The sequence below is a fragment of the Oryx dammah genome, unplaced genomic scaffold, assembly GCF_014754425.2.
Source record: "Oryx dammah isolate SB20612 unplaced genomic scaffold, SCBI_Odam_1.1 HiC_scaffold_28, whole genome shotgun sequence".
Taxonomy (NCBI): domain Eukaryota; kingdom Metazoa; phylum Chordata; class Mammalia; order Artiodactyla; family Bovidae; genus Oryx; species Oryx dammah.
Window position 1 is genome coordinate 117698219 of NW_024070212.1, and position 15714 is coordinate 117713932.

Sequence of the window (15714 nt, forward strand, 5' to 3'; positions counted from 1 at the left end):
CCTCCTCTCCTTCCTGGGAAGGGGCCGGCCAGGCCCAGCCAGAGTGTGCTGCCAGTCCTCACTGGGCCTAAGAGCCTGCAGGAGGCAGGCTCCGGGGTCCCGCTCTTGTCGAGATGGGCACCCGCCACCCAGCAGCCCTGAGTCTTGGAGAGGGCTGGTGTGGGCTTGGCTCCACCCCTGTGGCTCACCAGGTGGGGGCTGGGCACAGCTGTGGGCCCTGGGTAGGGCCCCGAGCTGACCCGAGGCCTGCAGCCTGCGGCGCTCTCAGCTACCAGGGGGGCTGGCGCCAACGGGCTGATCTAGACCCTGCCGCGGGGGGGCTGCGGCCAGCACAGGGGCTCAGAGGCAGAGGCCCTGAAACCCCGGAGCTCAAGTCCTCTTTCTTCCCGGGCATCTTTCACGGTCTGTGCTGCTCAGCTCCTCCCCCGGAAAGTCCTGTCCACTTGGAGGTCCTGACGACCTTGTCCCAGGTTTTCTTCCGAAGCCCTGTGGTGTCAGCTCTCTGTTGAGGTTGTGACCCCCTCTGTGATCCTGTGCGTGCAGTGGGGAAGGGGTCGAGGTTCACTTTTATCCAGAGGACACCCAGTCCTTCCAATGTTTGTTGAACAGAGTTTCCTTCCTGTCTGGTTGGCGTGGCCCCTTTGGCAACTGGCCAGAGGTGAAGGTCTGCCTCTGTGCCCATGCATTAATGAGCTTATTTCTTCTGTGTCCACACCGCACTGTCCTCAGTACGTCAGCTTTATCGTAAGTCTTGGAATCATATACATTTTAGTCAGCTTGTCTGTTTCCTCAGAATAGCTTATTGGAATTTTGGTAGGAATTGCAGTAAATCTATGTATCTATTGAAGCTGAAGCTCCAATGCTTTGGCCACCTGATGTGAAGAGCTGACTCATTGGAAAAGACCCTGATGCAGGGAAAGATTGGGGGCAGGAGGAGAAGGGGACGACAGAGGATGAGATGGTTGGATGGCATCACTGACTCGATGGACATGAGTTTGGGTAAACTCTGGGAGTTGGTGATGGACAGGGAGGCCTGGCGTGCTGCAGTCCATGGGGTCACAAAGAGTCAGACAGGACTGCGCGACTGAACAACAAAAAGTGTACCAAGATGAATGGAAACCATTAAGAAATTTCAGATTCCCATTCATGAAGGTTAGTGTAGGTCTCTGAAAGTTATGCTCAGTTTTCAGTGTAGAGGCCTGGCCCGCATTTTGCTCGGTGTCACTGCTCCGCCCTTTGGAGTGAACTCGACTCACAGGCAAGCGCAGAACTGCCAGCCCACGCCCCCAGGGGCATTCGCGGGCCGTCGCTGCACAGTGAACCCACGTGGCTTTCTACAGGTCGTCCGGACAATGAAGCCCCATCAGGCTTATGCTGGGACACAAGCAGGGGAGTGAGCGCTGGTCTGGGGCAATGCCACGCGACCCTGGGGCCTCCCGTGACCGCAAGCTGCTGTGAGATCCCGCCCTCGTGGGCTTGAAAAGGGGGCAGTCCCCGCTCAGTAGGCACTGCGACCCCGAGGCCGCGCCGTCTGCCCCGCTGAAGGCAGCCACAGCGCAGCGCCTGGGTTGCTGCATGTGACCTGGCTCTGTTTATCTAATCCCCTGCCATTCATGATCCAACAGAGATTTTTATTTTCTAATTTATCTTTAGACCCCTTTCTAGAGCAGTTTTAGGTTCACAGCAAAAGTGAGAGGAAGGTACAGAGGTTTCCCAAACGCCCCCTGCCCCGCAGGTGTGCGGGGCCCCCATTCTCAGAGCCTCATTTTGACCTCTGTGCTGAGGTCATCCTGTGAGCCAGGGTCTCTGATGGCAGCGCTGAATCCTGACGCTGGCCTTCGGGACATTCTGCCAGACCCTTGGCTGTGGCAGTCGGTGGTTATAACGTCTTCCCCTTGGTCTTTCCTGCCGCTGTAGCTCTTACGCCTGCTAAGTGCAGCCCCCCATGTCCACCCCAACATCAGAGAAAGGACACAGGGTGGGCCTGGACACTGCACCCCTCGCGAATCAGGTTGGACCAAGCTAACCCCTTCTGCAGCTGCCCGCCTCGCGGCAGGGCACAGGGTGGGCCTGGGGGCATTCCGTGTCCCTTCGCATTAGTGCCAGCTCAGGCCCCGGGTCCCAAAGCCTTCAGAGAGGCCCAAGTGTCCCCTCTGCAGCGTGTGTGTGACCACTTTCCGGAGGAGGTCCGGGGAGGTGCCTGCCACACGGACTGACTGGGGTTTGCAGCCGCCTTCTCAGGACCTGGGGCGTGGGCTGTGGCTCAGAACTTAGGAGCCATGTCACTCGGAAGCAGAGTGAAGACTGCAGAATGCTTGCTGGCCGGGCGCCCAGAGGGTGGGCAGCCCTGCAGGGCGAGAGGCCACAGGCCGCCGGCAGGGCGCTGATGGGAGAACGGAGGTGGAGACAGCGGAGGGCCGAGACGGGCAGGGACGGAGGCGCCACCTGCCGGGAGAAGCCCCTGCACACAGCAGGGGTGCCTCTGCCGTGGTGCCGCTGGCGGGGGCTGTGGGTGGCTCCCTCAGGAACGGGCAGGTGAGGACTGGGGGCGGGCAGGGGTCGTTCACAGGGACAGAGAAGGGTGTCTGCACACAAGCTCGTCCACTTCACGTGTGCATAAAGCAGGCGGTCCCGGCCCCCCGGACACAAGCAGTGCTCTAGCAGGTTCGAGGCAGATTCGGAGGCCCCGCCACCTGGAGCAGCAGGTGTGGACAAGCTCCTGGTCCCCCGAGGGCTCTCAGCTTTCGGCCTGACGACATCACACGGAGGGCTCGGCACGCAGAGCGCACAGCGCCTTCACCCCGGGGCCTCCGAGACCCACTGTCCAGCACACTCAGACGCCCACGGGGCTGCCCCTGGACAGGCGCAGGTGGGCCCTGGGGACAAGGCCCTCCACCCCCAAATCCACTCCAGGCGAAGCCCATTCCCTCCTCCAAACATTCCCGGAGCCTCCGTGGGCGGTGCCGCTGGCAGAGGGCAGTGAGCCGGGTGCCCAGCTCAGCGATCCTCAGCACCCAGGGCCTTGGTCTTCAGGAAGACGCTCTGCATGGCCGAGACCCGCTGCTCGTCCCGGATGTTGAAGGCCTGGAACTGTGGGCAGGGCGGGACAGCGGGGTCACAGGCCGTCGGGGGCCGTCGGGTGCTCCCTGGGTCTCTCCCTCTGGGTCTTCACCTGTGCAACCCTCCCTGAGGGTGGACACCCCTGGGGCCCTCTCTCCCAGGCTCTTCCTTGGATGGGCCTGAGACAGGGAAGGCCCCCCCCCACCGGTGTACTGCTGCCCCCCCATCCCCACGCACCCTGGAAGGAGCCTGTGTGGGCTCTCAAGGTTGGGTGAGAACTGGACATGAGCTGGAGGGCCTCTGTGGGGGGCAGGGGAGACCTAGCAAAGCCGGTGGAGCCTGGGGGCTCAAGGTTGGGCAGTTGGCAGACACACCCAGATGTGGGCATGGCCGAGGGACCAGGGAAGCTGTCCCCAGGAGGCCTGGGGCAGCCGCACTTCATCACGAGGAACGGAGCCCGGGGGGCAGGCAGGGCTCTGAGCACTTGTCCAGGGTGGGTTTGCGGGTGGTTCAGGGGGCACTGGGGGCAGGCTCAGATGGCCTGGTTCCCAGAGATGGGCCCTTGGCCCTTGAGGTCCCTGGTGGCTGGGGACGTTCACGGCTTGACGCTCCCACTGCAGTGCCCCAGCGAGGACTGACCTGCCCCACCTTCCTCGGCTCCTGACCAGGGGTTGCACAGCAGGGCTCCCTCCCCACCCACCGTGAACCCACACCTGCCGGGCCCCCCAGCCTCTGTGCCCACCTTGTCCAGCAGGACGTCGAAGTAGGCAGTTGCCCAGTAGGCGGGCTCACCAGCAGGCAGCTGCAGGAGCGCCCGGAGCCCACTGCCCACGCGCGGCGGGGGGCTGCAGCCCAGGTGGGTGGCGTGGATGCGCAGGGCGGCCTCGGGCTGGCTGGCGAAGCACTCAACGCGCTGGTAGAGGGCGCCCAGGTCCAGGCCTGTGTCCTGCAGCAGGTTCCGCTCGGGGTGCAGGAAGTGCGGCAGGTTCTTGGTGGCCAGGCAGCAAAGCAGCACCACCAGGGGGCGGTACACGGCGCCCTGAAGCTCCGCCCAGTCCTCGGGCGAGGGGAAGAGCACGGCGGCCCACAGCAGCACCGTCTGCGGGGCATCGGGTCAGCCCACCCCGGGCAGGTGCCGCCCGCCCGCGCCTGCCCCAGCCTCTGCGCCTCCCTGGGAGTCCCAGAGGCCCCCATCCTGACACCCCTCTTCTCCCTGGGGTCAAGCTCAGGGGCTTCTGAAACTCCCACCATCCTCTGGGCCTTTCCCACGTGCCCCGTCCTGCACAAACTCCTACTGATGCCCCGCAGCCCTACACAAAATGCCCTGCCCGGTGACATCGCCCCTGCCCTCATCTGTGAGTCCAGGATGCCTGAATGCATCTGAAAGCCACCAGAATAGACTTATCTGCCCCCCAGCACCTCCTCCTCCCCCACCCAAGCCCCCATCCAGGGGCCCTTCCTGTTGCTTGGCACCCTGCCGCACACCCCCCAGGCCTCAGCCCAGCCGCTCCCCCTGCACACGCGGGACCACAAACCTTCAAGTGGCCGAAGGTCAGGCCGGGGCTCTGGCCGCCGTCCCGCCAGCTCTCGTGGTTGACCCGGTCGAGGATGGAGAGGCTGTCCAGGCGGTGGCCCCGAAGGGAACCCAGTGCCCCCAGCAGCCTCGTGAGCAGGTAATCAGTGGAGACCCTGGGCCGACAGACACACCGTGGGCGGCCAGCACCCGCGCCGCCCAGCCATCCAGGCGCCTGCTCAGAAAGGACGGTCCCCTGCCTCTGCGGCCTTCTGAGCCCCACGGGATGGCCGGGCCACACGGGGGCTGGCCTGGCGCTCGCGGGCCCCTGCGCTTTTCAGGAACCACCCCTGATGGGCCCTCAGAGGCAGAATGTCCCATTTCCAGGTAGAAGCTCAGACCCAGGACGTGGGGGGTGGCTGGGCGCCCCCAGACATGTCCGGCCCTCTTCGTGTGGGCAGGAAGATGCCACCATGGCCCACCGAGGGTGAAGCAGTGGCTCTGTGTGGGCGGGCAGGGGCCGGGTGAAGCCCCCCGGCCAGGCAGGGTGACGTCTCCACTCCAGGCCGGGTCGGGTCAGGACGGGACCCAGTCCCCAGCCCTGGGTTTGAGGGGAGCTCAGCCACAGCCCCGTGCCCCCACCTCCCCTCACAGACACTGAGGAGGGCTCCCCTCCCCTGCAGGACGGGCCGCCCTTCCTAGGCACTGGCTCCTGGGGGGACCTGGGACCCGAGGAGGGGCTGTGGGGGCTCCAGGGCCGGGTGGGAGCTGTCCCCTCCCTCACGGTGAGGGATGCGCGTCTGGGAAGGGCAGAGTCCAGGGTCCATGCCTCTCCTCGGACACTGACTGCCCTCCCGCAAGGGGCCTCCCGCTGCCCTGTGGCCCCAGGTCAGTCCCCCGACCCTCGCCACTGTCCCACCAGAAGGGAAGGCGCAGGTGGGGTGACAGAGGAGGCCACCCAGGACAGCCCCCCAGAGTTCCAGGGGGACAGAGGGCGCCTCCCCATCCCCCAGCACCGGGAGGCGAGGAGCTGGCAGCAGGGGGCAAGCAGTCTGGTGGGATCCCTGAGACCCCAGAAACAGCAGCGCTGTTCAGAAGCCTGGGACAGAGGTGGGCAGGAGACTCTGCAGGCCCGCCTGCCCGCAGTGGGGAGCAGAGGGGTGATGGGCCACCCCTCCCGCCGGCTCCCCGGGGCCCCACACACCCGGAGTGTACCCTACCTCCAGAGCTCGGCGCTGGCCGGCACCAGGGCTGCCTCCTGGCGGACGATCCCTCGCAGGGCGCCCTCAGGGAACCCTGGCACCAGCCGGGCCCCCTCCAGGGCGGGCACCCTGAGCCTCCTCCGTACCACGGGCACCACGTTGAAGTGGAGCGTCCTCCAGCCGCTGGACACCCGCAGGGACAGGCCGAGCTGCTCCTCCCTCAGGCTGTCCACGCTCAGGGAGCCTGCAATGGGCCACCCGCTAAGCCAGCCCCTCTCCCAGGCCGGCCTCTGAACCCCAACCTCCACACCTCTGGAGGTGCCTCTAATGAGGTACACTGAGGCCGTGAGGGGGGCCCTGAACCAGTGAGACCTGCTCACGGAGCAGACGTCGGGGGCCTGCTCAGGGGAAAGCGCACAGGAGCACCCGGGGTTGGGGGGCGGATCTCTAGCCCAGGGGTGCACCCAGGGGGACCAGGCTGTGCACACCGTGACCTGGGCCCTCAGCCTCCAGAACACGGAGGAAACGCGCTTCTGTTGCCTAGGCTGTCAGGTCTCTGGGGCCTGGAGGAGGTTCCTAACCCTTGGCTCGAAGAGGCTGATTTTCAGGCTGTGCCCCATGCTCTGCGACACCCAGTGCCCCCTCAGTCCCTGGTTGCCTCAGCACCCTTTTCCTGGACCCATGGGCCCCTAACCCTGGCTGGCGGGTCACAGCAGCCCCTCTGCTGGGGACACTCTGGGCTGCTGGAGGTCGGGTCCTTCCCTCCCCGCAGCCTGTAGCCCCTGCGGGTCCTCCAGAGGGTGGGGGCAGCCTCCGTGGCATTCCAGCTCCAGAGCCCGAGGGGGCCTGGCTGTAGCTGGATGTCCCCTGATCAGACCCGCCTGCTCCCCACTTTCCACCCCTGTGCCCCTATGTGACCCGAGAGCCCTCTCCAGGCTCCGCCTGTGATACCCGTCCAGGAGGGGCCAGGCCCAGGTGAGCGCCCAGTGGCCCTGCAGCCTGGGTGGTGAGGAGCTGGCTGGGCACAGCCTCGTCCAGGAGGAGGCCCTGGACCCCACCAGACACGCAGGCCCGGCACCGGAGCCTGGCTCCTGCTGCACATTCTAGCCAGCCTGCTTCCTACTCCCTGCCTCCTCCCCAGACCTCAAGGGGCCCAGCCTAGCCCTGGAAAGCGCCCCAGACCACCAGGAGGGGATGCTCCATGTCCCTTCCCCCAAACACACACACACCCTGGAGAGAGCAGGTGCTCTCAGGGCAGTGGGAGGGGCTGTGTGTGCGGACTGGGTGAGGAGGGGTCTTGCCTGCCCTCCCAGTGCTGCCCAGAGAGGGTGCCAGGCCAGAGGCCAGGGGCCAGCCAGCTGGGGCCCGGAGGGCGGGTCATCAGGTCCCAAAGGAGTCCCCAGCACATGCTCTGGAGGGCGGTCTCGCTGCTGGAGAGCCCGGTCTGCACTGCCTGCCTTGGGCCTCCCATGGCCCCGGGGTTCAGGGAAGAGCCAGCGTGCCCCCTACCCCCGTACGAAGACCCCTCCCCCACAATCTCCGCAGGGCAGCTCTTGGGCCACCTTCTGGGACCCTGCCCAGAGCAGGTCCCGGCCCTACCACTGGGGCCACTCCGTTCCCTGCAGGGCCCGTCTTCCCACCAGCTGAGCGGGGAAAGGGCTCAGGGACCTCCAGCCCCTCCCATTCAGTGTGGTTGGAGGCCCCTGTCACGCAGACACCTGGGTGGTTTCACTTCCTTATCTGCCTTTGTTCACAGAAAGGTGGCTTGGAAGGCAGCCAGCCGCACCCACGGTCCCTGGCACTCCCCGCCTCAGCCTGCCTGGTCTCACCGGTTCCCAGGGTTGGGGCGGCCTGAACCCCCGCAGCTGGGCTGCTGCTTCCCTTTTAAGGCAAGTGTCAGAAGCAACGCCTGGAATTTCCTGCAGCAGGAAGCACGGGTGGGGAGGAGGGGCCTGGCCACTGGGCAGAGAGAGCCCTGCAGGTGGCAGGGCCCCGTGGAATGGAGGAGAAGGGACGAGCCCTGCCCAGCTGCCGGCGGCCACTGTGAAGCTCAGAGGGGACCGGGCAAGACGCAGGCAGGGCTGAGCTCAGGAGCGCCCATGACAGGCTGCGGCCACCCAGCGGGGCGCGTCTGCCATCAGCCTGCAGCAGGCCTGTGGGGGCCGGGTGGGCAGCCTCCCGCTGTGGGCTCGGAGTCCTCTGTCAGCTTGCAGACAGACGCCCGGCTCCCCCGCAACCCGCCGGACCTGAGCCTGGACGTGCAGTCAGACCCGAGCTCCGTACACTGGGCGGCCCGGGACAGGTCAGCACCCCTCGGGTGGCTGCCCTCCCACTCGCTGATGTGGGGCCAAGAGGACTCCAGGCAACAGCCACAGGCACCCCGTGCCTGCCCCTCCCGGGGGAGCCGCGCACCTTGTCGCGGTCCCAGGCCCTGCCCCGCGGCCCTGCCCCCTGGAGGAGGCACTTTACCACCCTGGGCCCATGCCCTGTGGGGCTGTCCTTCCAGCGCCCTTGAGGTCCAGGCAGCCCCTGCTGGAAGGAGGCCCACAACTTCTGGGCTTGTCAGGAGTGCTGCCCGTGGCCCCCACCCATCAATCACATCACTGGGGCAACCAGGGAGATGCTGAGGCCAGAGCCTGCTCAGCGGAAACTTTCTCGCCACAGAACCTGCCCAGGACCAGGACACAAGCATACACAGAAACAGGGCTGTGCACACCGGCACACCCCCCCCGTCACATGTGTGCACACATGCACTTATGATCCCACAGTCCCACAGTTACAGACACACATGATCACACATGCATGCACTCACACACCCACACTTGTGCACACTTACACACACACACGCACTCACGATCCTAGTTTCACACTCACACACACACGTGTTCACACACGCACTCACTATCCTGCTATCCCACACTTGCACACGTGTTCACACATGCGGGCACTCACACACATATGTTCACACACACACTCACAATCTTGCTGTCCCACACTTGCACACACACACGCACTCACCACCCTGTCATCCCACTCTTACACACGTGTGCTTACACATGCATCCGCAGGCCTGCCATCCCTCACTTACACACACACCCACACATGTGCGCACATGTGCCCTCAGACCCCACAGCCCCACGTCACACACACACACCCTGAACAGTCACGTGTCCTTGCACGCGCGTGGCGCGCGATCGCCCGCACCTGGCGCGATGAGGTAGTGGTGCTTGCAGTACACGACGGCCGCCGCCAGCAGGTCCTTGAGGACCCGCAGGACCTTGCTGGGCACAATGTGGCCGCAGCTCCTGGCGCTGCCCTCCAGGGAGGCCTCGAAGACGTCGCCCGCCTTCCAGCGCTCCAGGCCGGCCGCTTCCTGGGGGAGGCCCAGGCGGCAGCACCCCAGGCCGCCCCCTGCTTCGGCGGCCCCCACCTCCTCAATCACCAGGGCCTCGGCGTCCACCCACAGGGGCACCTCCACGTCCAGCGGGCCCTCCGAGGAGCGCAGGGCAAACTGGAAGGCCTCCAGGTCTCGGGAGTAGTCCACGAGGAAGCGGGGGTCCAGGGCGTGCACGCGCTCCAGCAGGGTGAGCACCACGTCCTCGGCGCGCTGGTGTTCCTGTGCCCGGGACGCCGCCCGCGAGCGCAGGGCCTGCAGGTAGTGGTGCCACAGGGGTACCTGCACAGCCATGGCTGTGGGCACAGCGGCGGGAACGGGCAAGACGCCTGCTGCAAGCGGGCTGGCTCCCACCAGCAACTGGCGGGCGGGCGGGCGGGGTGCAGCAGCTAAATAGCTGAGTGGGGCCCTGGCTTTGAAGTGAGGGTGAGTCAGGCATCAGCAATTAGGAATGTCGCAGGCGGGCGGGGCCTGGCTTCCCTCCCGCCACCGCGGCTCCACGGCTCAGGCCCAGGGGCGTCCAGGCTCGGGACTTTGCCCCTCTGGGCCTGGCCCCCCCACCCCATGCTGTCCTGTCCTGGGTGCCCCTTTTCCACCCTTATGCCTGTCACAGTCGCCGCAGGTGGGACATGGGCCATCCGAGTGGGACGTGGGCCGTCCCCGCTGCTCGGCTGAGAGGTGAGCAGGCCGATGGCCGCGCCAGACCCCTCAGTGGGAGCTGTCCACTGCAGCTGCCACCTCCCAGCAGCTTCTCTCTGAGGGCCAGGCCGCCAGGCTGTGTTTCCATGGCAACCCGGACACCACCCGCCTCAGGCACCTGTGCTCACGTAAAGCAGGGAGCCCAAACCTGCTGCCTCCTCCCCCTGCAGGGCGCCCAGCCCCAGGCCCTCGGACCCCCAGGGGGCCCACCTCCCGCCCTCTTGCCCTTCAGCCTGAGAGGAGTCTTCACCCCCAGGGCCTGGTGCTGGACCGAGCCCGGTTCCAGAGGGTGCCGCCCTGGGCCTGCCTGGCCAGCCTGGAAAGCCTCTCCCTGCTGCCCCCTCCAGCATGGTCCAGCCCCGCCTGCCACTTCACAAATCCCAAGCAGCCTCGGGAACTGCCCTGCCGACCCCAGGCCCTGCCCGGCTGGCTGTTCATCTGTGTTCAGCCACTGCACGGTCTGCAAACAGTGAGTATGGGGCCCTCCCCTGGCCAGGCGTCTGGAGACGCTGTCCCTGCCGCGCTCCAGGGGAGCCCCCGCCCCCGCCCCCGCCCGAGATACCCAGGGAGCTGTGCGCATTTCAATGCTGTGGGCAGGACCGGCATCAAGCACTCCGTTCCTGGTGCTTGGAGACCCTGCTAAGAAGCTGCAGCCCCCGTGGGGGTGTCTCCGCTTCCACACCTCCCAGGATGAGGAGCCCACCACCTCACAAGGCAGCTCGTGATAGTCAAGAGAAAATAGATTCGTGTCCTCGGCCCTGGCTGGCCCTGCCCTCAGGGTTAGCCCAGTTAGCCCGGGGCATGCCTGCCCCTCCCCAGGGCAGCTCTGGGGGTCCAAGCCCACGCTGTTAGCAGCCCTCCTGGCGCCCTGCTCATCCCGCCTGCTTCGCGCACCACCTGCCAGGAGAATGCTGACCTGCAGGGAGAGGCCCTGGGGCCCTCCCGCCCTGGCCTGACCCTTGGCACGCGGCCCTGCCTGCGTCTGGAGCCACTGTCTGTGACTCAAGGATTCTCACGTCGCTCCAGCGTCACCCTCCCACGAATCTCAAGCTCTCCTGAATTCGCCCAGGAGACCTGGCGACACCTGTCTACCCAAAGTGCCAAGAGCTTTGAGCTGCGGGGAAGGCCCATGCCATGCCCAACGGGCTGCCTTGGGCTCTGCGCTCTGAGGACCCTGGGGCAGGGGCCCTCCCCGCCTGGGGCACCAGCCCCTGCCGTCCCTGGAGTGCTGCTCCTGGTCTGCGACCCTGAAGGGCTGGAGGCTGGCCGTGCACGCTTCTCACCCTCCCCGTGCCCATCCTCGCCCTTTGCTGGCGCCCCTGCTCCCAGCACCCCACAACCAGGCCCATGTGCCCCAGGGTCTGGCAGACCCCTCGGACCCAACAAACTCAGCGTGCATCTCCAACCGCAGAGGGTTCTCCCCGCCCCGCTCCGGTCTCAGGGGAGCCCCGCTTCTGCCCAGCAAGTCCTGGATCTGTTCCCCCACTCCCCGCAGACCGTCCACCCCAGCCCACCTCTCCCCAGGCCTCTGGTCCCTGGCCCTGAGCTGTCAGGGCTGGCCTTCCAGGAGACAAACCTGACTGGGAGCCTCTCTGGTGTCATCCCTGTGTCCACACTCCCAGGAACCTTCTCCTTCATCTCTGGCCGAGCCTCAGCCCCTGCTGACCCCTAACCACTCCTGTGTCCCCTTGAGCAGCTCAGGCAGGCTGGTCCCCTGACAGTCCCTGACAACACCCCCGCCAGGCATCCTCAGTGTGCTCCCCCACCCAGGGTGGCTGCCAGCGGCCAGAGGCACTCATGCAGCAGGCACTTGGGCAACAAGAGGGATTGTGGGCGTGTGGGGCGGACATCCTGGGAAGCTGGACGTGAGCTCCCTGCAGGGAGAGATGAGAGAGACAGAGGGGAGCGGGCGCCCACCCAGCAGGCCTCAGACCCCAGGACCACTGGCCCGCAGACCCCAGTGTGGAGGCGCAGGAGCCAGGAGAGCAGACGTGCTCAGCGCTGGCCGGGCCTGACGAGCCCTCCCCCGGGCCTCCTGACAAGCCCCCCGCCGGGCCTGACGAGTGCCCCGCCGGGTCTGACGAGCCCCCCGCGGGCAGGAGGCGCAGGGCAGGTCGGCCCGCGTGTGTGCATTGCTTCTCAGCCTCTCAGCATAACTCAGTGCAGGAGCACGTATTTCAGAAATTCCCACGCGCGCTGGAAGGGGCGCACGTCCACCCAAACAGGCTGCTGAACGGCAGCCCCCACACAGGCTCAGCACAAGTGATGGACAGTCCAGGTGGCCAGGGGCTTGCAGAGAAGGGAGGCCAGGCCCCCTGAAGGACACCGCTAGCAGTCACCCTGGACACCCTCCGACTGGCCGGGGTCAGACCCGGGCTCTGGCCCCAGTCCTCACCCAGCGTGGCCTGCCTCCTCTGCCTGCCCACGGCGCCAGCCCATTTGTGCCACAGCCCGTATCACCGGCCACCGCCTGACTGGATGGCAGACACGAACAGGAGTGCGGCTGAGCCTGGCCTCCTACATGCACCCCCCACACTGTGGCAGGACCTACCACTGCCCCCGGTGCCCGCCGCCCGGGCACTGTCCCCCTGACCACCTGTCGGCCTCAGAGGCTCTGCGGGCAGCCGGGAGGGGCACAGCGGGTGGAGGGGAGGCCAACAGCCCCCAGGAGCCAGCCGGCCGCCTGGCTGCAGACTCTCCTCCCAGGCTACCCGGCTCTGGCGTGAGCACGAGGGAACACGCAGGACTGGATGTGCAAGGGGATGCCGGGCCAACTGACCCGGAGGTTCACGGAGAAGCCAGGGAGGCCGTCATGTCCGCAAGCAGCCTCAAGAGGCCCGTGTGAGCGGGTGTGGGGGTGGGGCTGGGGTGTGAGGCTCTGTCCGTCCATCCAGCAGGGGCTGCAGAACCCTGAGGGGGCGAGCTGTCTGGGTGCTTGTGGACACTGGGACCCCTTAAGAGGAAGCAGGCATGCGGGCGACCAGCAATGGTCCCTAGGAAGGTAACCCCTGCCTCACCAAGCGGCAGTGGACAGCTGACCCATGAAGGTGTCCCAGGCAGGAAGGGAGCTGGGCAGGCACAGATGGATGGGGCTGGGCAAGGCCTGCGGGGAGAGGAGGGGCTCCGAGGGCCCGTCACGGTGTGGGGAGGAGCGGGGGAGACAGGGGCCCCGGCAGACGCCCTCTCAGGCCCAGGGAGCAGAAGACCGCCATCGGGGTAGCCCAGGGTGGCCCAGCTCCCGTCCAGGCCGGTCAGTCAGCCCAGGGCCAGCCCGCAACCCACAGCCCCCCCCTGTGTGCGTCAGTCGCTCACTCGCATCCAACTCTTTGCGACCGCGTGGGCTGTGGCCCGCCAGGCTTCTCCGCCTTTGGGATTCTCCAGGCAAGAGTGCTGGAGCGGGTGGCCATTTCCTCCTCCAAGCCCTCCCCTAGGACGCGGCGTCAACTGCACAGCCCGACCCAAGAGTCGAGCAGCTCTCTCCTGAAGGTGCCGGGCGGCGGGGGGCAAGGGAAGCATTTGCCTCCAGGTCTTCAGGCAGGTATGGGTTGTTTCTGTTGTGACGGAAAGGTAGCAGAAAGCTGACTGTGTCCTTGAGCTGCTCACGAGCATGGCTGACGGAAGGCAGGGCCACAAGTCACTCCTGTTCCCCCTCCCCAAGACCAGCTCCCAAGCGCGCCCACAGCACACCCTCGGGCAGCCCTCTGAGTGGACAGCTGGGCTCTGCTCCTGGGGCCTCCCCCCGGCTGGACGCCCCCTGGAAAACCAGGGCTGGTGGTCCCTCGTGGTCTCTGGGCAGTGGCCTGGATGTCATGGGAGGCCCCCCCGCACTGCACAGAGACGGGAGGGGTTGAGGCCCGTCTCCCACAGCGCACAGGCCTGGGGCCTGCTCGAGGAGACCCTGAGAGGCTGGCAGGCAGTGCCCCTGAGCATGAGCCTCCCACCAGCAGCCCGATCCCGCAGAGCGTCATACACAGCCTTAAGCGTGGACAGAGGACCGGGCTGGCTGGAGGCACCAACTCAGAGCGGCTGGGGCCGCTGGGCAGCGGGAGAGTCAATGGTTCCAGCCGGTGCTGGAGCCTGTGCCCCAGCGTCCAGGACTGAGCTGTATCTTGGCAGGGTTCTCAGGCCAGCTTCTGTCCAGCACCTGCAGGGGACACAGCCCCAGAGGCCGCAGACCTGGGTCAGCGGAGTCCCAGCCGCCAGGGGAGCTACTCCTGTCGTAAGCAGTCCCCGGCCGGCCCGCACTCTCCTGCCAGGGGCGTGAGGAAGCCGAGGGCCTGGGGTCACAGAGGAGCCCCACCAGTCAGATCCCGGCCGATCACGGCGGGGCCAGCCTGGAGGCTGTGAGGGTGGGACAGGGACGCCTGCCCTCCCCAGGGCTGCCTGTGACTCGCCTTCAGAGGACACCTCAGGGCCACGCGTCGTGTCCGTGGCCACTCAGGGGCTGGAGTGGCCTGAGCACGGGGAAGTCAGTGCTTCGTTGAGTTTGAGGTCCCGTCCTCTTGGAGCAGGTCTAGGTCAAGGGTGGCAAATGCTGGGACCCCCGGGGCCAGGCAAGGCCAGCCAGCTCTGCCTCTGCTTCCCCGCCCCTCACCCTGTGGGCCCCGTCCACTCGTGGGCCCAGCGTGGCCAGGGCTCTTCACTGTCCCCGGGGAGTCTGCGGGCGACCGTAGATGCGGTGCAGGCCGAGGAGAACGCAGCGAGGCCCCTGCTTCCGAGGGGGAACAGTGCACAGGGCCGGGGCACGGCTGGGCCGGGGGAGGTGGCCAAGGCCACAGCACAGCCCTCAGTGCCCGGGGACTCCCTCCAAGTGCCCAGGGAAGGCGCACGGTCCGCAGGTGGGAGTCAGGACGGCCGCAGTCCTCCCCGACCCCATGCTGCCCCCCCCCAGGGCCCACGTGCTGAGCACCACTGCAACACCCACCACTCGGTCCAGAGTATTCCCTGGGGGCCGCACCCAGGCTCCGGGCTAAGCCCCGCCCGAGGGCCCTGCTGGCCTAGTGATGGCCCCAGGTAGAAGCTACAGCATGGACAATGGGCAGGGAAGCCCTGGGCGGTGCCCACCAGGCCCGTGTGAGCCCTGAGTGGACTGCCACTGGAGCCAGAGAGGCGTCTCCGAGGAGAGGACGCTGAGGGGGGGCAGGGACCACAGACCCTTGGGGGCTCTGCTCTGCCACGAGGCTTCAAGGGGGCAGAACAGGCCGGGGTGGGTGTTGGGCAGGGCGGGGCACGGGCATTAACAACCCCAGCCACCCAGGCTCACCAGCTGGGCTCGTTTCTGACTGTGAAGTCTGGTCTGGACTTGTCCGAGTGGTCTGCACAGACGGTCACACCCACCTCTGCAGCCCCCGTCCTCCCCCTGCCTGAGCCCCCGACGCCTGGCCTCACCCATCACCACTCCTGATGGGTCAGCTGCTGCCCGCACTCGTGTGGCCCCAGGAAGGTGCGGGGGAGGGAGCGGTGGCCTGCCCGTGGCAAGTGGGACACGCGTGACCCCGGGGCAGGTCCCCCTGACGGGCTCCAGGGGACCAGCCTCCAGAAGGCTCACCCAGGGCTCCCGGTCCCCGTGCAGACTCAGTCTGCCCACCCATTACAGGCATCACACCACTGAACTCGAGTTCCTTTGCAAAGGCTTGGAAAATGTCATGGTTTATGATCCTCAGTCAGGAGGGACCGGTGGTCTGCACGCCTCCCCCACCTGCTGTGTGGCCCCCAAGCACACAACTCCTTCCAGGCAACTGCCCAGAGGAGGGCTAGGACCCTTCCCTGCATGGGTGGGGGTCTGGGGGAGAGGCCAGCCCCTCCCCCATGTGGTCACTCAGGTAGACAGCGTCACCCAGGGCGTC

General features: G+C 66.6%; 1 protein-coding gene across 1 annotated transcript; it reads right to left on the reverse strand.

The window, feature by feature from the left end:
* Window positions 1-1647: 1647 nt before the first annotated feature.
* Window positions 1648-9509, reverse strand: MAB21L4 (mab-21 like 4). The gene is made up of 5 exons (XM_040232021.1): window positions 8980-9509; window positions 5794-6019; window positions 4596-4749; window positions 3803-4159; window positions 1648-3090 (listed from the first exon to the last, which is right to left on the reverse strand). The coding sequence occupies exons 1-5, from the start codon at window positions 9461-9463 to the stop codon at window positions 2998-3000; spliced, it is 1314 nt and encodes a 437-aa protein (XP_040087955.1). The 5' UTR covers window positions 9464-9509; the 3' UTR covers window positions 1648-2997.
* Window positions 9510-15714: the final 6205 nt, after the last annotated feature.

Excerpts from the sequence above, each read along its gene's own strand:
- MAB21L4 (XM_040232021.1), bottom strand. The coding sequence starts at position 9,463 with ATGGCTGTGCAGGTACCCCTGTGGCACCACTACCTGCAGGCCCTGCGC. Across the intron at positions 4,750-5,793 it reads GCCAGCGCCGAGCTCTGGAG|GGTCTCCACTGATTACCTGC; the intron begins GTAGGGTACACT and ends CTGTCGGCCCAG. Across the intron at positions 4,160-4,595 it reads TGACCTTCGGCCACTTGAAG|ACGGTGCTGCTGTGGGCCGC; the intron begins GTTTGTGGTCCC and ends GATGCCCCGCAG.